The sequence below is a fragment of the Ostrea edulis genome, chromosome 4 (genome assembly GCF_947568905.1).
Source record: "Ostrea edulis chromosome 4, xbOstEdul1.1, whole genome shotgun sequence".
Taxonomy (NCBI): Eukaryota; Metazoa; Mollusca; class Bivalvia; order Ostreida; family Ostreidae; genus Ostrea; species Ostrea edulis.
In genome coordinates this window covers 11,714,167-11,736,010 of record NC_079167.1, presented here as the reverse complement: position 1 = coordinate 11,736,010, position 21,844 = coordinate 11,714,167, and the positions used below count along the sequence as shown (strand labels likewise).

Below are 21,844 nucleotides of genomic sequence, written 5' to 3'. Positions count from 1 at the left end.
CCGTTATTTTACAACTGATCTATGATCCATATTAGTTGGGAAATTCTTTATTTAGTTATGAAACTTTTAGGACTTTTAATTGTAATGTGAAGATTAACTACTTAAATATATGAAACTTCAAGTATTATTCGTCCTATAAAAATTCGGATTAAAATGTCACATAAAGTCAGTAACTTTTAAAAGTTACTAAATCCATTTATTAGAACAAATATTTACATATAGTATTGAAGGAACCTTTAAAAAAAGTGGGAGGTTTTACGAAATTTTAAACAAAATCTCTTTGGTAGCAACAGGTACGCATACAATAAAATGGAGTGAGCTTTCACTGAGAATGGGAAAATGTCCACAAACTACCTTTCAAAATGATGAAGATTTGCGAACTTCATTAATGGTTTCAATTAATGCAGAATGATTGAAACCATCATTTACCATTTGCTGATTTACTATAACAAAATTTTAACAATGAATTCATTTCTATTCTAAATTGAAAACTTTGCTCTCTTAAAAGATGTGTCCTTTTTCTATTTTATTTACCTTTCTTTCATTTTTCCTTTGATTGTTTTGTTTTGGCGTGGCGCATTTTGATCGGGATCAAAATTCTTTTTTTGAAGACAAAGTGCGCGTTGTATTGTGTCCAATCAGATTGCGTCTTTTCGATAGCAACAACGACAACAGTTATGGCCGAAAGAAAATAGCTTTCAATATCTATCTATGAAATATGGATTCAATATTTGGTCGTGGAAGTCAAAGGAAGACAAGTCTTCTTGAGGAGTCAGAGTCAGAGTAAGAAATATATTGTATACGTGTTTTGCAAGAGACTGTTCAAATGGAGGGTACATGGTGTTTGCCGCTGGCAATTTCGGCAACACAAAATCTCCCGTAATGGGGTTCATGGAATTTGCATTCAGTCTCTGGAGCGTGTAACCCCTTCCCATCTGGGGTTTTCCCCCCAACAAATTCAATATTTTAGTAGTCGAATTTTGAGTTTTTAAATTCTTAATCATGAAAAAGAAAGAAAAATAATATTTGAAAATATAAATCGCCTATGTCGCGTCGTTAGTTTGCTTGGGGAAATACAGAAGATGGTCTAGTGGTCAAGTACCCGTGGTTCGGGAGACATTTCACGCATAGAGGTAGTAATTGCTCTTCTTATCTCCATGTCTGAGATAATTACTATACAAGATGTTGAAGGGATATGCAAAACAAATAACATCACCATCATATTCCAAAATTCTTTTAAAATGGGCTCATTACCAACAGATTGATGAAATTATATCATATCCTGTACCTATAAAACACGAGACCACCATTCAGCAGAAAATGTAAATGTAATATGCAGACATACCCAGAAAAGAACAACACCTTTAACATATAACTTGATTAGGTCTTCCACTTGTAGTATATGGGAGAGGAGAAAATCTTTCGCTGGACCAGGAATTGAACCCTGGAACCCTGCATTACTAGTCAGGTGCTCTAACCACTGAGCTATCCAGGCCGATATCCATGGTTCCTATAGCCCCAATTACTACATTTCTCCCTCCTTAATTTTGTTTTTGCCCTCTAAGACACACAACCCAGATTCTTTTTGCCCCTGGCAGGACAACCTGCAGTGCAGGGGTGGTCAATGGCACCAAGTTGAAATGGGGGTTCTTTGTTTTATGTAGTATAAAGCAGGGAGCAAGTAAGTTAATGAAATAAGGATTAAAGATATATGCTTTTTAAAATTGGTGAAATCTGTTCAGTGTGCACAAAAACTCTCACATGAATGTGAAACACAGACACAAAAGCAATTCAAGAGCTGTGCAGTGGCCAATTTGTGACATCCATTTTATTGATTGATTAATTCAATCAATTCATGATTTATATATTTGAATTATAAAAAAAACTTTTGCAAATATCATTTAAAGTTTAATGTCAAATTTCCATTTTTAGAAATGAAATCAAAGAAGAAACTGGAAATTTTGTGAAGGATGAAACAGAGGGAGAAGAGGAAGAACAAGGAGTTGCACATGATGATGATGATGATGATGATGACGATGATGATGATGAAGATGGCAGTGATTCAGATAGTTCTTTTGATGATCATCCCAGGTGAATGATATATATCATTTTGTGTATCATGAATATTGTACTCTGGGTTTGACATTTACTTTTTTGAGCACTAGACCAGTCAGGCTACTTCAAATGATTTTTACTAGACCTGACCTTACACCCACTAGCCCTGACCCACTTTCCAGAAAACACTTATAGTTCTCCATATTTGAATACTTAATTCAAATGACAAACGTTAAGTTTGAATTAAAACACATTTAATTGTCTCAAAAAAACCTTTTTATAGTCTTGTCATTCAATTTGATGCTTTTATTTTCAGATACATTTTCTGTTTCTTTAAATTCTACCTGGCATGAAAATTCTTTAGTCCATTTAGAATAAAATGACCTCAGCCTTTTTTTTTTAATTTGTATTTAATAAGTCCTGCTTTGTTTCTTCCCAACCTTTTCTTTTTTTTTTCTCTTGCCATGGGATATCTTTCCTTGAGGACGAGAGTTGTATATGAATATAGAGACATTCCTGCACATATGTCAACACCGAAAAATGGCTGTTTATGACATAATTTTTTAATTTGATAAACACTTTCTTATATCCAATTCAAATAAACTGTTGGTTTTTTTTAAATGAAAAGCAATTAAATTCATATCTATCAGGGTGTCAAGTTCCTGTTTATTCCTATATTTTCGTATAAAATTGAAGGTTCCTAGATTTTCCCTATAAGTCATTAAAATCCCTATAAAGCCCTATATATCCAAAAACAATGACAGCCCTATTTTCAAAAGTGATAAAAAAAAAAAAAAAAAAAAAAAAAAAAAACAACCCAAAATCCAGGAGCTGATGCCAGATTGATATTTAATTGGATTGTTATGAAAAGAATAACTATGATGATTGTATAAAAACTGTCTATTGGATGGAAAACTGTCCACATCTCAAAGGATTTTGTCTTTGTTTATGTTTGATATTACATGCATTTCTTCCCCAGTAGATAGATAGATAGATATTTTATTCGGTATATACATACATACAAACATACATACATACATGTAAGTACCCAGGATAACTCATGAAAGCTTATTTCCAATGGGTTCCTTTGATGCACAGATGTTTGCGCTAGGGGGTCATTTATGTGGGAGGAAACCGGAGTACCCCCATTTATTCCTATAAATCTGCTGTAAAAATCCCTATATTTGCCCTGTAAACTGCAATAAAAATTCCTATAATCCTATATTTTTTAGACCAAAAGTGGCTTGACACCCTGATCTATTTATCCGAAACATAACTTTACGCACATTTAACATCGAGAAGATGTCGTAAAACATCACTTCCGACTGCGACTTATCTATTAGAACTAAAAATAGAAATTTTGTGTCATCACGCAAACTCTTTACAGTTATTTTTCAGTTAAGAATAGAATATATTATGGTTTAAAGTAAAGTTTCTTGTAAATTTTTCAACACAACCAGTTGGACTAGTAAATCGGCATTTTACCCAACCGGACCTATCATTTAGGGCCACAATTAAAAGAATGTTTGTTTCCCCTCCCCCGGGTCTAGTTTTTGAAACTGACCAGGCAGGCAGGTGATATTTTTTTTTTTTTTTTAAATTCATATAATTTTATATGTATTGTCGGAAAAAAAGCAGATCTGTCAAACAGGGCACTGATTGTCTTCAATGCTTAACATCTGGAGAAGAGAACATTTATACTACTATGTTGAGGATTGGTTGAGCTTCAATGTTTTATGTATTAAAATCCTGGAATGGCTTGCTGGCGTTGAATCTGTATGCTAATATGAATGCTCTGGATGTGTAATTTCTGTTTTCTTTACTCCGACATTTCTTTAAAAAACATTATTTAAAGAAATAAATGAAAATAAACAAAAAACATTTATTCTTGACTAGAAACAAGTAGAAACAAAAATCATAAACAACATGTTAAAAAGAATGACTTAGAGAGGATGAATATCAGACTAGAATTAACTGATTGTCAGACTAGAATTAACTATTTCTTAATTGGATTTCTCTTTGGGACTTCCAATTTTTTTGAACGACACAAGTCACAAACTGGCAGCACAACTTTAAAGTTTTTGCACAAGTCCTTGTCCTTTTGGATCTCTGTTGCAACACAATATGCACATATGTCTTTGCGGCCAACATCCGAGCTGTAGTATGCAAATTCAATGTGACTGGTACATGCAAGCTGGAGTCTTGTGAAAACTTTTCCATGTAGAACATCCCCTGAAAGTGACAAAAAAAACACTTGTCAGAGAAAAAAATTGATTTTAATGTTTTTGTGCTCTTTATTTTCTTTTTCAGATTACCCAAGGTTAAATTCAAAGATTCATCCCTACTTCCATTACTTCAATGATACAAATATTATAAAGATGTTATCATTCAATGACTGTAAATATAAAGGCTGCCAAAAACATAATTTCCACAGATTGTGCATTTAATACTGAATGTCCTTTTGGAGAGTGAAAAAGGGGAATATGCATGGTAGATGCAAACATGTTTTATCCTGCACATGTATATAAGGCCTACAAAAAGCATTTAAATTTTTGAACAATGCAAGGATACAGATTGAATGTGGACAAACACACAAATCCAATTTCTGTTCTTCTGACATTTTGTCATTTGATTAAAAAGATTTGAACAGTGAATATTCATCTTAGTTCATGTATCCATTGTTTATGATATTGATCATCATGATGATAAACAAATGAACATACTTGTGGTTTGGTTCTGTCAGAAATGCCAGTCTTATTTAGTGTCATTTAATCACAATATTGTCAATAAATATACAAACCTTCTGGTGCTAAAATTGCCCCGCAAGTGTAGTCATATTTATCTGTTGTGTGCTTCAAGGCTCTTAAATCTCGAGGGAATTGGAGACACCCCTGTCCACCCCCTCACAAATGTATAGCTGCGACCCTTTAAAATGTGAAAAAATGACAAAGTCCAATGTTGAAAAAAATTTGGGCAGCACTTCCCCTAGGAATTTACCGTTTTTACACCCCCTACCATAAATTTCCCCAGACCAAAAGTTTGGGAACATTGAAGAAAGAAATGAAATGGTGTGGGACAGACTCATTTATAACTTTAAGACATGAGCCATACACCATCTCAAACCTACTTGATAGAAATATAATAATGCATATAAATTACCTGTAAATCTGGGAGAGGCTTCATCAATCTTTTGAGGGAGCTTTGTCAGTGTGCTGGACTTTCTCATCAAAACATCGAAAGCTGTAGGACATGTAGGAGGATTTTGACCTTTTGGTACATTGTTATTTGGTTCTAAGTCTCTTATCACGTCAAATTGTACATATTTCAATTTTTTATCAAAGTTGTGAACCACTTGTATCTGTTCTTCAAAATCTGGCTCAAAAGTTACACCGTTGGCAAGTTTGTCCGACACGGTGACAGTTACTTCGTCCAACTTGTCTATGTTATGGTCGCCGTCAAATCATTCAAAACCTCATTCCATGTACAGTGTTTGGAGAAACTGTAGAGTCTGTTGACTATTATGGGCACAACTTTAGATGTGTGTTTGTATTTTATCTTTACAGTAGACGACAACGCTATACACGTATCAACACTTCGCGAAAGTTACGTCCCTTGTCCGCCATCTCCCGGATAAAAATCGTATTTCCCTACGTTGGCCTTTGTAATTTTCCTATCTGTAGCTTTGACATCTGTTATTTTTCCATCAATTGCAGTCAACTACAATATGCCCCAGATTGGGGCAACCCATTAACTTGTATGAAAACTTGGTAATTGGCTAAAATTCAAAGTAATAACATCTTACATTTGGTAAGGTAAAGAATGAAAACTTGGTTTTTCACCGATTGACCTTTGGCTGACCCCGCAAAGGGACGTAACTCGTGGCGAAGTGTTGATAGGTGTATTCTGTCACCCATTTTTTCAAGTATCGATAAATCCCGGTAACTTCCGAAAAAAGCAGAAGTAACGTCTAGAACCGACACGGAGCGGACACGATTTTTTTACGGAAATAAAAAAAAAAAACATCGCAATTTTTTGGCAAAAAAACTTTTGACCCGGGCCCTTTTTTTTGACCCGGTCGGGGCGAGGGGAAACAAACATATTTTTATTTTTGGCCTAGTACACTTGGTCAGTCGGACATGCCTTAGTGTCAAACCCTGGTACTAACAAGTAATTTGACAGATTTTTTTAATTTGTGATCATTTGAATTTTCAAATTCTTTAGTCAAACACAGTAAGTTTGCATGTCTGAATAAAAAGGTAATCTTTTCATATCAACACTAAAATGAAATTTTAAACATAATTTAAAAAAGGCTTCCACCATGTCCACCTTCTTAATTTCTGGGACATCTCATTTAAATTCCATGTGCATTTCTGAAGAAAGATACCTGTAAAACTTCTGGAAGTCTTTCTTTTAACAGCAGTATGTAATGAGACAAACACTGTTTCATTCATTTTGCTTAACAAAAGAGAAAAGATCAGTTTTCAGCTGCTAACTTTGCTACCTCAGGTTATATAAATTGCTTAAAAGACTTTTTTTGTGTTTTACAGGACATGGGAAAACCCAATTCCATGGGTACAACCAGTTGTTAAGAATGCCAAGCCTCCCCATCCTCTGACCGTCACCCATGTCAACCAGACTCTGGACTTAAAGGTCAGCCATAATCATGTTTATGTACAAGACCTCGAAATGTTTCTGTTTTATATTGTCTGGATAAAATTAGTTTGTAATTCACCACCTTTAACAAAGAAAGTACCAGTTTTACAGTATTTGCATTGTGATATTTTAAGGAATCAGGATTAACAAATGTTAATTAAAACTTCTTCAGGCGTCAGTCATTCTTAGTTGTCTTCATGTACGATGTAATACATGTATGCAATGTACATGTATTGCTAAGGAGGATATGTTTTGTTTAAATACACAATAGGTGAGAAGACTATCATGGCATAATGCAGTAATAATGTTCAGAAATGCATCAACTGTTGTATTTGTGTATCCCTCCTTTGTAGAAACTACAAAGTTCTGAGGCCATGATGAATGCTGAACTTCAAAATTCTGAGGAATGGTTGAAACTTCACAGCGTAGAATATATGAAATTGACACTTAAAGACCTGGTTGACAAAGGCAAAATTGGAAAGTATGTAAAATTCATTTCCTTGATAGACTTTTTTAGAGATGCTGTCAGAGATACTTAGTGAAATGTTGCATGTATGTAAATTTCACTTTTCTGTTTTATTTCAGCATGAAACCAGATCACAGAACTGGAAAAGCCTTGCAGCATATACAGTTTGAAGCTTATGATGTTAATGAATTTGAATACAAACTAAACATGTAAGAAATATGCGTTTCTTTAAAATATATTAGTTTGCATTTATTGGTAGTGTATATATTTATTCTCACAATTAAATGTTTTTGATGTGCTATGCAAATTTTTGTCCCCATTGGCAGAGCGGAGGGAGACTACTAAGTTTGCACTCTGTCTGTCTGTCACAACTTAGTAGTTTTACTGACCCTTTTCATCATGCTTTGATTTTAGAAGCTGGACTTTTGTATGTTGTTTACTAATGTATGTTTACAGATAATTTTTAAATTGTCACAGTTGATTGGTATTTATGAGATTTATGGGACTTTGTGTAGTTTTCTGGACTTTATTCTCTACATGCTTTTAACTTAGGAATCTGAAGTTTGTTATGTGGTATACCTAATAAGAAGATACAGATCAAGTTTCACTTTTGTACGGTTGAACTATTCTAATGAAAGACTTGGTTTCATGGTTGAATGAACTTCTTCAATTTTTGTTTTCTGGACTTTTTTCACAATGATTTGATTTGAAGAAGTTGAACAAAAATTGTAAAACTTAGTGTCATGGTAATTCTTGTACTAGATCTGCCTAGTACTAGTTCTCTGTATTTTTTTTATTGTGTCGGAGATTTACATACATTGTAACAAAGGCATACCAATTTGTAACCCACTTCATCTGATTAGCCGCATATGTATTTCAAGAAATTTAAACTATAATATTTACCAGTATTAAAAAATCATATCTGCCCAATCGTCCAAAAATATCAGATTATAGATTTTTCAATTTTTTATTAGGTCACCTGAATTCATTCAGGTGACCTATTGCTATCTGTTTTTGTCCGTCGTCGTGCGATGTGCGTCGTGCGTTAACATTTGAACATTTTCAGCTTCTTCTCTGAAACCCCTGAACCAATTTCAACCAATTTTGGCATATAGCATCTGTGGGTGGAGGGGAACAAAAATTGTGAAATTCGTGGTCCCTGCCCCCCTGGGGCCTGAGGGATGGGGCAAAAACCATCAAAATGAGTGTAATTTTAAAAAATCTTCTTCTTTACTCCTGGGCATCAAGAAGCCAAACTGTGGGCATAATTATAATGAGTGTTGAGCCCTCTACCAAAATTGTGAAATTCATGGCCCCTGGGGCAGGGGTTCTTGTGTTAGGGTGGGGCTCTATTGGTCATATAGTGAAAATGTAGAAATTCTTTGAAAATCTTCTTCTCTGTCTCTGGGTATTAAGTAGCTGCAGAACTGTAGCTCTCTGAAAAAATATTTTGACATAACTCTGTTATGTCAAAATATTTTTTCAGAGAGCTACAGTTCTGCAGCTAGGTATAAGTAGACAAACTAATAGCATGGTAATGATGAGCAAGGATGCCTCTTTATACCCCCCGCAACAAGTTGTGGGGGGGTATACTGGAATAGGGTTGTCCGTCTGTCCGTCCGTCTGTAGACGCAATGGTTTCCGGGCTCTAAAGCATTATCCTTTCCACCTACCGTCACCATATCATATATATGGACTACCCATGGGATGAAGATGTTCCCTATTGATTTTGGGGTCAAAAGGTCAAAGGTCAAGCACACTGGACATCAAAGTAGCAATATGGTTTCCGGGCTCTAAAGTGTTATCCTTTCCACCTACAGTCACCATATCATATTATATGGACTACCCATGGGATGAAGATGTTCCCTATCGATTTTGGGGTCAAAAGGTCAAAGGTCAAGCACACTGGACATTGAAGTAGCAATATGGTTTCCGGGCTCTAAAGTGTTATGCTTTCCACCTACAGTCACCATATCATACAAATGGACTAGCCACGGGATGAAGATGTTCCCTATCGATTTTGGGATCAAAAAGTCAAAGGTCAAGCGCACTGGACATTGAAGTAGCAATATGGTTTCCGGGCTCTAAAGCGTTATCCTTTCCACCTACAGTCACCATATCAAACATATGGACTACCCATGGGATGAAGATGATCCCTATCGATTTTGGGGTCAAAAGGTCAAAGGTCACGCGCACTGGACATTGAAGTAGCAATATGGTTTCCGGGCTCTAAAGCGTTATCCTTTCCACCTACAGTCACCATATCATACATATGGACTACCCATGGGATGAAGATGTTCCCTTTCGATTTTGGGGTCAAAAGGTCAAAGGTCATGCGCACTGGACATCGAAGTAACAACACTCAGAAAAGAGGTAGTTTATACCTATTACCAACACCCTTTGGGAGATTGGGGTAAGCGGGGGGTATTCTTAGTGAGCATTGCTCACAGTACCTCTTGTTAAAAATTGTGAAATTCATGGCCCCTGGATCAGGGGTTCTGGTGCTAGGGTGGGGCTCTATAAGTCATATAGTGAAAATGCATTATTTCTTTGAAAATCTTCTCTGTCCTTGGGTATTAAGTAGACAAACCAATAGCATGGTTATGATGAGCAAGGATGCCTCTTTCAAAATTGTGAAATTCATGGCCCCTGGGTCAGGGGTTCTGGTATTAGGGTGGGGCCCTATTGATCATATAGTGAAAATGCATTTTATTTCTTTGAAAATCTTCTCCTCTGCTGCTGGGTATTAAGTAGACAAACTAATAGTATGATAATGATGATCAAGGATGCTTCTTTCAAAACTGAAATTTATGGCCCCTGGGTCAGGGGTTCTGGTGCAAAGGTGGGGCTGACCACATAGCTATTCAATGTTTCTTCCATCCAAAAGTAAAATTCTTATATTTAAACACAAACCTAATTCAAACATTGGAAGGTTGTTACATGATACTCAGGTGACCTATAAGGCCCCTGGGCCTCTTGTTTAAACACACAAGAGATTGAGACATCAATCACATTCGGAGATAAATGCAGGTAGAAGGCTGTGAATGTAGAAGACGTTAGGTAGGCGCAAATTTAAATGCCGATTTTTGTTGTACAGAATAGTCTGGACAACCCAGTGAGGTTACATGTTCCTAACACAACATTAGAACTCGAGGGTGAGGATACAAATGCAGAGTTTTTCAATGTGATGATAATGACAACTTTGTAAATTATCCTTGACATACTTTGAATATTAGCAGTGATACTGGAGACATGTATTGCTATGCAATACTTACAGATTAATGTTTGTTTATGTTGATAATTGCACAAATACAGATTAAGATTTTTGTGTTCCTGCCCCTATGAGATAATGATATTGTCAACACCCTATAATGTATTTTCAGGGCCATTGAGATGTACACCAAGAGAATAAAATGGTTACTACAGGGGAGTAAAAGGGTAAGAATGTTAACATAGAAAACTCTTCCTTTTTTTCCCCCTATTAGCTGTATTTACATGTGATTTTGTGATTTTCTGTAGCAAGTGAAATTTGAGTCATTAGCAACAAGTTTCTTTATATTATTCACCAGATATTTGGTAACATTCGTGGCAAGAGGATAGCAGTGGTGATCGACATATCAGATGCAAATGCAGGTTTTGGAAGATTGACTGCATTTCAAGAGTCACTCGTGGTGAGTGTAGCCATTAATATGAATGAAATTAAAAGTTCTTTTATCAAAGTGCTGCTGCAAGGAGTGGAGTTATGAATTTCAAGTTTAGATCTTGATTTAAACCAAGTTTGTTACTGCATGGTTTCAGAAATTATTTATGTTTCCACTTTGTACTTAGAGTTGCATTAGTGTTTTAGCATGTTGCACATTCATTTGTGCCATCACTTGTTCTTTGCTTCATCATTGTGTACAAAATTTAAGCATATATTTTGTGCATTTTTTAATATATTAATTGGATTGAAATATTTTACAGCTTGAGCATTATGTTCTTGTAGTCAAACTTGCTTATTTGCTTTACTGAATAAAGATCTGTTTTTCCTATTAATGTTCAAGTTTAAGTATAAAGATTTTAAAGGTTTGGGGGGAAGGGGAATCCAAAAGGTCCATGAAATGTGGATACATGTAGTGTCCAGTTTTACAGATTGACCTCTTGTTATTACATGTACAGGAACTTTATTTTTGCTTTTTCAATACATGATTGTCTTTATGCCTATTTCAGCACCTGCTTGTAATTTTGCCTCTTCCTAAACCTGATTGTGTTTTTAAACACTTAGTGTGTTTTTCAGCACTTCAATCATGTTTTGATTTTGTCTTGTTCAGTTTCCGATTGCATTTTTAATTTTTGTTTATTTCAGCACTTGATTGACGAGCAGCTCTCACAACGTCAATCTGTCTACCTCATGTCCTTTGGGACAGACACAGACCCCTTGTGGCCAGTAGCCAGGGATGTCAATTGCAGAATGTGAGCACTCAGTCTCTTCGTGATCATGAAACTTAACTCTTACTCTATTGCTTCAATGCCCATTTGATAAATTTCTAAGGCATTTTGATAAAGTTTATTTTTGGGTAAAATCGACATTTTCTTCACCATTGATTCTATGTAGACATTTATGCTTGTGTAATACATGTATGTGACTCCTTACACAGAGTGGAGGAAGCTAAGGAATGGGTGATGAGGATGCAGCCCTCTGGAGGATGCAATCTTCTTAAAGCTATCAAACATGTCATCAAAGTTCAGGATATCGACTCTGTCATGATCATCTTGGGTAGTGTGTATGTATCTGGCCTTGTATGGTATCCATTGCTTGTACATTGTGTTCAATCAATGTGTTTAAATTTAAAAGGCATATTAATCTTTCATAACTTAGGTTTTTATAGCAAACAACTTTGATCATACTTTGCAGGCCAGATCAGACATCTGAGATTTTGTGTGACTTTGTGCATCAGATGGGAATAGGACAAGGAATTCCTCTTCAGACTGTAGCATATGACTGCAGTAACCATTTGACAAATGTGAGTGTAGTAGATGGTATATCCCAGATTATGGCCAAAGAAATGTCCATGTATATATCCTCTGTAAATCTAAAAAGTTCACTAGTGAATTATTTTACATATCACATTTGCAAGGAAACAGTAACTTGCTTTTAAATGGTAGCATTTGTTGTAGATAACATTGCGAAACCTGTCAGAGGTATCCCACGGAAGCTACCACTGTTACACAGCCAACTGTGAGGACCAGATCTACACAGGTACGGACATCAGTATCATACTGAAGGAAATCCAAACGGCACAGGAAGTTATCAATAAAATCAAGGAAATGAGAGATGGAATGATGGGAAGTGCCTTGGTTAGCATCATGAATGAGGTAATCATTTTCATTTTTAATGGTTCAAAGACTCAGTTTTTATATGTCCATCAAAGATAAAAACTGCAATACTACGTATTGTAGTATGGCATCGTCCGTCTGTCTGTCTGTCTGGAACTTGTAGACAAAATGCAAAATGAACTGTAAACTTTTGATCACCATGATGAGAGGAAGATGCATATTGTTAACAAGGTCAAGGTCATAGTATCAGTTAATAGGAAAACCTTGAAGGCAGAATACAGACCGAACTATTGGGGCTAGGACCGTCAAACTTGGTACACATTCTCCTCATGCCAAGTGGAGGATGCTTTTGTTCTTCAAGGTCAAGGTTGTAGTATCACTTGGTAGAAAACTTTGTTTTTGTTACGGATACAGATATTGCCCTGAAATTTAGTCATAAGCTTCCTCTTTAAGGAATATAAGTTCAGTTTGCATTTCAGATGGATTAGTGCACCATGACCTACTTTGGGGTAAAAGTAGGTCAAACAGTTTTCCAGATTATCTATTAATTCAGAGTATACATGTATAATGTGCTTACAGGTCCAACAGACGTATGTTGTGCCGTTTGTGGTACACTTGTTAATACAAGCAATTGTATTGTGTCAGATTTGATCTCCATGCTGTCTCTTAGCTGTTTGGAATTATGGTACTGTTCTTCATATTTAGATATCAACAGAAGTAGACAAGCTTCCTCAGTCTCGGTTTCTTCCTCGACCTCCAGGCCATGATCTTCCCCTGAAATTAGAGGTACCAAAGTTCCAGGCTAGATCATCTATTGAATGGATAAAACAACATGGATTGAAAGGTTTGTGAGCTGAACTGGTCAAGATTTATTCGAATCCAAATTTGATTTTGATATATGCCAGACTTTCTTTTTCACCAAATTTGTCATCACAATTGATTTGTACTGGTATATCTTTAATTGTGTTGTGAATGTTGGAGCAACTCCGGGATATACACAGGTCATTCTGCAATAAAATGAGTTGCTTATAAAAATCAGTCTACCATGTTTTAGATGTTGTACTTGTGTTTGTTCATGTACATAATGATATTGGTTTCATTTCTTTACAGCCCGGCGGTTAGATCTCTACCAGATACTTGCTCCTAATGCTTACTCCTACAAAGAGGAATTTATTCCTGTGATCAAGAAGGCAGTGCAGTCTCAAGTTCATGAGGTTATTCTCGAAAATTACTTGACTAAAATTGCTATGTCTATATTAATTAAAGTATATACCTACAGCTGTGCCTGTTGCATGTATATGAAGTCGGCATTTCTTGTTCTCTGTTTAGAAAGCCATGGTTCAGTTCCAGTGGCATGATGGGTCAGTGAAGAACATCCATGTTGATATGTCCCTGTTGTTTGAGTATCAAAAGCAGCTGTACAGCACGGTACGACTGTATGAGAAGAGAATCGAGTGGCTGGCCAGTGGAAGTCGCAGGATATTTGGAACTATTGTGGAAAAAAAGTTAGCAACTAGCTTCACTCTTACTTACAGAAATGAATTGTCAATGAATTTTGTGGCATATATACATATACATGTATATTAAAATGTTTAGTTTGAATATTTTTATCAGTATTTCATTGAATAGATTAATTGTGAAAGGTGGAATTATAATGAATAAGTTTGTTATGTATGTTTTCCAGTGTTGTGATCATGATTGACTTGTCCATTTCCAATGTGAACTACCTAGTGCACATTCAGCATTCAATCCGACTTCTGATGGAACAACAGCTAGCCAACAAAGAATACTTTAACATGATTGCGTAAGTAGTTCAAGACAGTGATTGGTCATCTCTCATTTGTATTTTCACTGTCCTTGGCAATTGCAGAACTACATTTATTTATTTTTGTAGGTTTGGAAGCAAAGCAGTTGCATTTAAACCAACCATGGTGAAACCGACATTAGCTAATTTGCAAGAAGCATGGAAGTAAGTACATAGGAAAAATATTCTGTAATGAGCAACATGGAGACTATCTCAACAAGTTTAACACATAAATGGTATATCTAATTAAATGATACTTTTAGCTGGGTCCTGGATCTTCAGTGTGGAGGAAGCAGGAACTTTTTATCTGCATTCAAACTGGCTGTGGAAAATGAAGAGGAAATCATGCACAAAATCTGTAAGAGATTATATGTGTATTGTTCTCTTCATGTTTGAAAATGTTAGGTTATAAGAGTGATATGAACTAGTGACTCTTGTAAGATATGAAAAATTAGGGTCGTAGTCAAATATAAGATCTATTTTTCTGAAGTTGTGGAGGGAATGTACCTGTTTACCAGTCTAGTGAGATATAAGATCTATTTTTTTTAAGTTGCGGAGGGAATGTACCTGTTTACCAGTGGGGTCCCTGATCAGACCCAGGACATCTGCTGCTCCTACATAGAACAGTCCACATCTGGACGAGGCATCCACCTCCACTCTATTCTGTTCAATGTTGATGACTACGATGCAGAAGGAGCCATTCCCGGGCGCTATGCCAACATTACCAGGACAGCTGAATGTCTCAGAAACATGGCACACTGTAGTAAAGGCAGATTCCACTGGTTCAGAGAAACTGGTACATCTTTTTGAAAATTTTATGGCTCTTTTGTATATTTCATGTAGAGGAGAAATTTGAAAATGCATTCGTTTGCACTGATTTTTTATTGCCATGTGTTTGTTTTTATAGGTATCATTGTTTGCACTGATTTTTTATTGCCATGTGTTTGTTTTTATAGGTATCATCGAGAGTGATGATATTCAACATATCACAACTGAAATTGACAAGGCTATGAACTTCTCTAAGAAAGTTCAGCTGTTGGTGGAATCTGTAAAGAAAAAATACAGAAATAGATATGTAAGCATAATTGCATATAGAATCTTTAAAAAACGATATGTAATTCATGATGGATTCTTTACAAAATGTGGGTTAATTTCATTTTAGCAACAAGACTTTATGGATGAGATGTCTGCCCTCCCTGCCCCTCCTAGACTTAGACAGAAAGCTTTACCGTCAGCAATGTCCTCCCCTCCCGCCTCATACAGACAGGTTTGTGTAGGTTTACAGTTAGTGGACTCGGTGTAATGATTTTCAGAATGTTATGGTACAAAACATTATATGATAGCAGTAGAATCCTTCTCAAATATCATTGAAACTGAATCTTACTCAAATATCACTGAGACTGTTGTGTTTTGCAGCAAAGGACTGAGGTTAGAGAGGAAAGAATCAAAATTTTATCAAAACGTCCAACAAGTGCCTCTTACACACGTGAGAATAAAATGTCAGGTAAGTGTGGTCCCGGGCAGGTTCATATGGTAACTTAAATTCTAGGATGTGAAAAAAGGAAATTAAAAAATAAAAGAACGTAAAGTTTTGACAGGTTATGTTATGATTTCATTTTCTGTTAAAAAAAATATAGTGATGTCAATTTTATTCTGTTCATCTCATCATAATCTTTCCATTTAAATTTCTCTAATTTTTACCCTATACATGTATGTCATGCTTTAACAGGTCGGGATAGACCCAGCACAGCAAAAGACCCCATGTCAAGAGTGAAATCCTCTAAACGATTTGCCAGCACCAGTTTCTTCCTGGATAGCAAACAAAAAATGGGAGATGGGACAGGAAGTGTTATCAAGAGGTACCCCGATCAAAAGTCTGTCAGAAAAGCTGTAGGACAGCCACATATACCAGACATAGAGGACATTGTCTCCACAAAAGAGGTACTGCATACGATTCATAATTATATAGTTGATATTGATATAAACTAAACTTTTTCCATTGCATTTTATGGAAATAATGCATACAAAGATATTGCTGATTGTTGCAGTGGATGAGGTTGTATAGTTTGTCTAAGCTGAAGTTGGATTTAGATAAACTGGTGTCCGGCCCCGACTGTAAACACAATGAAGGCAGTGTCAAGTCCCTCCACAAACATGTTTCAGCCAAGTAAGTGTCAAGAAAGTATGCTTAACCATGTTCTGTGTGCAGAAACTTATATATAGTGGTGTAGAGCAAACTTTTACCAAGTACTTTTGGAATGCATTTACATGTATTACAATGTAAATATGGATAATGCATAAAAATCCAATTTGTTGATAAAAAAATTTTGTAGATACTGTGATATTTTCCCAAGCATAAATGTGAAAGGAACTATCAAACACCTACAACTCCTTCCTCATGAACTAAAGGAATATGAAGCGCAAGTGGAGATAGTGCTAAAGAGATACCTTAAACGTCTGCAGTGGCTGCTTAGTGGTAGGAACCATGCATGAAAACCTTGAAGTTAATATAAGATCCTATGTACCTGTTCATTTTAGTGTTATTATTGTCTGTCATGCACTGCTTGTTCTTAAAGGCAGTAGAAGAGTATTTGGTACCATCCTTCACAAAAAAGTAGTCATCCTGGTGGATACCTCTGGATCTATGGAACAGTATATGAATGAGCTAAAGAAAGAGTTAGCTGCCCTGATTTGGGATCAACTATACAGACTGGGTGCTAGGTAGTTCCTGTAGTCATATATTGTCAGGAACTAGTCTTGAAATATAAATTGTCTGTTATGCAATCATAGTGATCTGTCCTCCAATTGACTAACCAAAAACAAAAGAAACTGGCAAACGTCTAATTACTTTATGGAAAGAGACATTAACAAAAATATCAGTTTTAATATAGAATGTAAAAACTGATTTACTATGATTTGGTGGAAAAACTTGTAGGTTTAACTTGATCCGATTCTCTGGTGATTGTGAGAAGTGGAAGAAAAGACTGGAGCCTGCCACTCAGGAAAACTGTCACAGTGCTGTGTCATGGTCCTCCAGATTCACAGCCTCGGGTAACACATGTACATTGGAGGTGCTCAGGGTAAGGCTCTTCACCAATGATATGTTTCCATGTACATTTTTTTCATATTTACATTTACTGTGTAGAGGTTATGAAGAGATGGGTTGGTCATCATTCAGGTTCCTCTGTCTTTATATAACATCTATACTTTCCTTTTAGATGGCTTTTGATGACCCTGACGTCACAGCTATATACATGCTAACAGATGGAAAACCAGACACTAGTACTTCAATGGTTCTAAAAGAAGTCTCAGAGATGAATGCAGAAAGAAGGGTGCCTATCAACACAATTTCCTTCAACTGCTCGGATAGGTAAAGCACAGTCTAGGCATGATTTAATCTGACTACTGTAACAATGTATTTAAAGATAACATTTTCAATTTGAAGTACATGTATAATGTAGTTTTTGGAGGTATTTAATTAATTTGCATATTTACTTGAAATTATAATTGCAGCACTGCCAACAATTTTCTTCATCTGTTAGCCCAAGAGACGGGGGGCAGATACCATCGCTGCCAGACAGATTTCGACGCACAACTTTTCGCACACAAACTGTTGACAGAAGGTTTTGATGACACAGAGTATCCTCATCTCCCAGAGTTTGATGGAGATGATCTACGCAGACTGGGCTCAGAAATCAACACTGCCCGCAAATACCTCTCACAGTCCAAACAGTACAGGTATGCTCGGGGTTAAATGACTGTTGACGTGGCTAGTTCACTAATTATTCTATTTTATGATTTAGTTTTATTCCCACCTTGTTTTTTTGGGGGGGTGGGTGGGTGGGGTGGATGGGTGGGGGGTTTGTTTGATTTAAAGTTGATTTGGACAGTCACATACAAACTATGAGAGACTTTAATGTTAGAACAGAAATATTTTATGATCAGTTTATTCATCAAACAAATGTTACAACCAAATATCCCACACAGGTAAGGTTTATTGCAGAATGTTGAAAACTTTTATATAGCTCTGCCTTATATTCAATTGAGTGCAACTATGCCCAGAGTAAGAATGCAAGTTTTATCATCTGTGTATATGCGTAGTTTTGCTCATTCAGAAATATATATTACTGAAGAATTATAAAAGAATTACATTGTTTTAAAAATGTCATCTTAATCGTTAGATTTTTTGTGTGAAAAGGGCTACTGTTTTGTATGCAGTGATTTTGTTTGTTTCTTTGTAGATCTTTGTATCAGTCCAAGGTATCACAAAGTGAGAAACCTGCCAGTAACAAAGGTATAGACATGTGTAGGATAATGCCTTCTGGTCTCAACTGCTTTTATTACACCCCCAGCAACAAAAGTGGGGGGGGGGGGGGGGGGTTGGGGGGTTGGGGGGGGGGGGGTTAATACTGGAATCACCAGGTTAAGGTGGGTGTTTTAAGGTCTGTTCTTACCTGAAGACATTCGGAATACAAATCTGCACATATGTCACATTTAGGGATATTCCTTGCAAATATTGGTCCTGATCATGCACCTGGCATTCATTCCGTGCTTGAATGATTCTGTTAAGGACATTGTTTGAGACTATTTTCACCTTATGACACATGCAGTACAAACAAAATTTGCTGACGTGACACATAGTCAAATACTTTCTCCAGCTTGTGGTTATGATGCTGCATCACATTCCGTGCTTCATTGACTTTGGTTAACAGCATTTAGGTCTGTTCCCGCTATATGGCAAGTGCATTGCACACCAAATGTGTTAACATAAACCATATTTTCTGACTCGTGGTCCGGATACTGTATCAGACTTACAGTATATGCTTTAGTGAATCTGATAAGGCTAGCTTTTAGGTACATTACTGTTTTCCCAGCTTATTAACAAAACCCACGTATTACTGAAGGTGCTAGTTTAATCCAATTTTGTCTTTTACCATCTAATTGCAAGTGTCTTAGTGATTAGAACTTGAATTACAAGTTATATCAAGTAATTTAGAATACTAATTACTTCAAGGACAAAAGAATTGGGATTATAAAATTTTGGTAGAAACAATAATTTTATAGAATGTGTATCATAGATGTAGAAGGCTATCTCAAATTTTATTTTTAGAGAGAATACAATGTTAAAATACTTGTATATAGTTTTTTTTAAATATATAGACAGTTTTGGATGCATCTCATAGGAAGTATTAATAGTCCTGTACATATAGCAGAGCTCTTGTTTGGACTGAAATGATAAAAGGGATATAAAGAGTTTTCTGTAACATTTATAGGTAATATGAGCGGAATATCAGGATTGTGGTCTTTGTGCTGTAAAATGGGCTGAGCTTATGAGATCAGCTTCTGCAGGAAGACAGAGGACAGATATATTCCCCAACATTCAGTCAATAACTTTTTATGACATTTTGTTAAACAAAATTCTATACATTTCTACATTCATTTACATTTACGATAGTAAAGAAAGTGTTTGTGGTCATTATCATTTTTAAGTAGAAGTGATGTCACAGTTGGGTTTTTGTAAACAAATACAATTTGTAGCAATTGATTAAAGTAGAGTTTACAGTGCAGGCTTTTGTAGCTCAATAAAAGCCAGTGTATTCTCTACAGATTCTATCTAAAATTAACAAAATATGAAATAAATTGTAAATTGGGATATCTGTTTTTCAGGAAACGTGACTCCATTTGTTGTTGGTAAACCAAAGACAGCTGTGCAATAGAAGAGACAAATGTGTTATGGAGTAAAAATAGAGTTTTGGCATTAGTGGACAATAATTCTAAATGAGTATACCAGTGCTTTCCAGGACAAAGTTGTTATTGTGCATTTACATATTAAGATTAGATGGACTGTATGAGAATGTGATTTAGAGTGGATGTGATAAAAATGCTTCAATCAATTAAGAGAGTATAATGCATCTTCTTGGGGTAAAAGTTTATTGTAATCTTCTGATTGTTGATCTTTTTTATGATTTTTAATGAATAGATGAGTAGCCTTTTAAAAAAGCATTGTATTTGGACTAATGAAATAACAGATGTATTTTCAATTTCTACTTTTGATAGAAATGAACTTTTTAAAATAAATTTTCTGTGCAAGAAATCATTGCTTTTATATTTTCTAAAAGTCAAAGTTCTTGTGCCATTCTGACAAGTTTTAAATAGTCATTCTTATTTATATACCGAATCTTCTGTTATATTTCACATATTACATATACAGTACCAGATGTCTGTGATATTTTTCTATTCAATGTTATATGGAGAAAACAAATTAGTTGATATTTTTTAGTTCTAGTTCATGTGTATAGATTTTTGCCACATTGTTTTTTTGTTTTTTTTTACAGGGTTATTTTTTTTTCATCTTTCATTACTTTGTCGCATGTTTTAGCATTAAATTTACAATTGGGGAAGTATACATCATATACATGTATTTAATAAAGAGATAGATGATACACCTTTTTACTGTTATATTTTATCACACAAGGAGTCATCAGATACATATACGTACATGTAGTTTAGATATATGTGCTATATCTTCTGTCATGCTGAAAACCAAATCATTTTAGCTCAGCTCTTGAAAGTGAGCTTTTCTGATCACATTTTACCATGCGTCCTTCTGTCTGTCTGTTCATCTGTAAACTTTACACATTTTGACTTCTCCAGAACCACTGAGCCAATATCAACCAAACTTGCCATAAAGCGTATTTGTGCTTCATGAAAAGTATACTGGCGTGAAGTGTTGCTGTTCATATCCACATGTATTTTAAAAATTAAATTAATTTCTTTATATTTACATTTGACTTTCATTTCTGTCAAAGTTTTCCCAGCTATTGAAATAGATGAACTATATTTATCAAGATTCATACGCATGCATTGAACACATTCATGAGGAAATGGCTATCATTTCAATCGGTAAAGATATTGAAGGTTAAAAAACATTGGAAATTGTAAATATTTGTGGTTACAACCGCACTGCCTAAATCTATAAAGCAAAATATGGTTTAAATGCTCATGATGTGTTGTTTTGATATGTCAGTCTATTGATTCCAGTTTATCAAAACCACGGCCCTGGAAGGCAGGGGCGGATCCAGTAGTTGTGGTTAGGGGGCGAACTTTATGAGGCTGGGGGCCATCTTGATCAGGCCCCCAGTGGGTCCAGGGCAAGGCCCTGACGTATTATGTCATGGCGCTGGCTGTCCGTCTGATGTCATGTTTTCCAGACTTTTTTCTGTAACAGATGCATGTACGACTTTGAAATTTGATCATAATTTCTCCCTTAAGAAGTGTAAGAGTGAGTTTGCATTTCAGCTGGATTTGTCCGTCTTTGACCTACATGTACTTTAGGGCTATTACCCAGGTAGCACAAAACGTTTTCATAACATTGTATTCCTGTTGTAAGGATGTTATCGGAAAACATTACTAACAAAACATTTTTATAATGTTATAATAACATTTTTTTTTCAGTCGTAAAAACGCTATAAGCAAACGTTTTTGACCAATGTTTTAAAATCATTTTGTCGTCGTTTTAAAAACATTATAAAAACATTATTGAAAATGTT

At 35.6% G+C, this 21,844-nt stretch overlaps 1 protein-coding gene and 1 long non-coding RNA gene across 2 annotated transcripts; one reads left to right on the top strand and one right to left on the bottom strand.

The window, feature by feature from the left end:
• The first annotated feature begins 551 nt into the window (after window positions 1-551).
• On the top strand, window positions 552-20,737 carry LOC125672373 (von Willebrand factor A domain-containing protein 3A-like). The gene is made up of 30 exons (XM_048908617.2): window positions 552-783; window positions 1,933-2,091; window positions 6,603-6,705; window positions 7,062-7,189; window positions 7,294-7,383; window positions 10,558-10,612; window positions 10,744-10,845; window positions 11,520-11,626; window positions 11,812-11,937; window positions 12,069-12,177; window positions 12,332-12,529; window positions 13,196-13,334; window positions 13,601-13,704; window positions 13,820-13,995; window positions 14,175-14,294; window positions 14,385-14,459; window positions 14,558-14,652; window positions 14,845-15,090; window positions 15,251-15,369; window positions 15,457-15,561; window positions 15,711-15,798; window positions 16,024-16,235; window positions 16,343-16,461; window positions 16,628-16,770; window positions 16,871-17,015; window positions 17,230-17,374; window positions 17,513-17,664; window positions 17,808-18,032; window positions 18,536-18,588; window positions 19,962-20,737. The coding sequence occupies exons 1-30, from the start codon at window positions 719-721 to the stop codon at window positions 20,009-20,011; spliced, it is 3,753 nt and encodes a 1,250-aa protein (XP_048764574.2). The 5' UTR covers window positions 552-718; the 3' UTR covers window positions 20,012-20,737.
• On the bottom strand, window positions 3,918-6,148 carry LOC130053996 (uncharacterized). Its single transcript, XR_008802225.1, has 2 exons — window positions 4,856-6,148; window positions 3,918-4,287 (listed from the first exon to the last, which is right to left on the bottom strand). It is a non-coding gene; the product is annotated as an uncharacterized LOC130053996 (long non-coding RNA).
• Window positions 20,738-21,844: the final 1,107 nt, after the last annotated feature.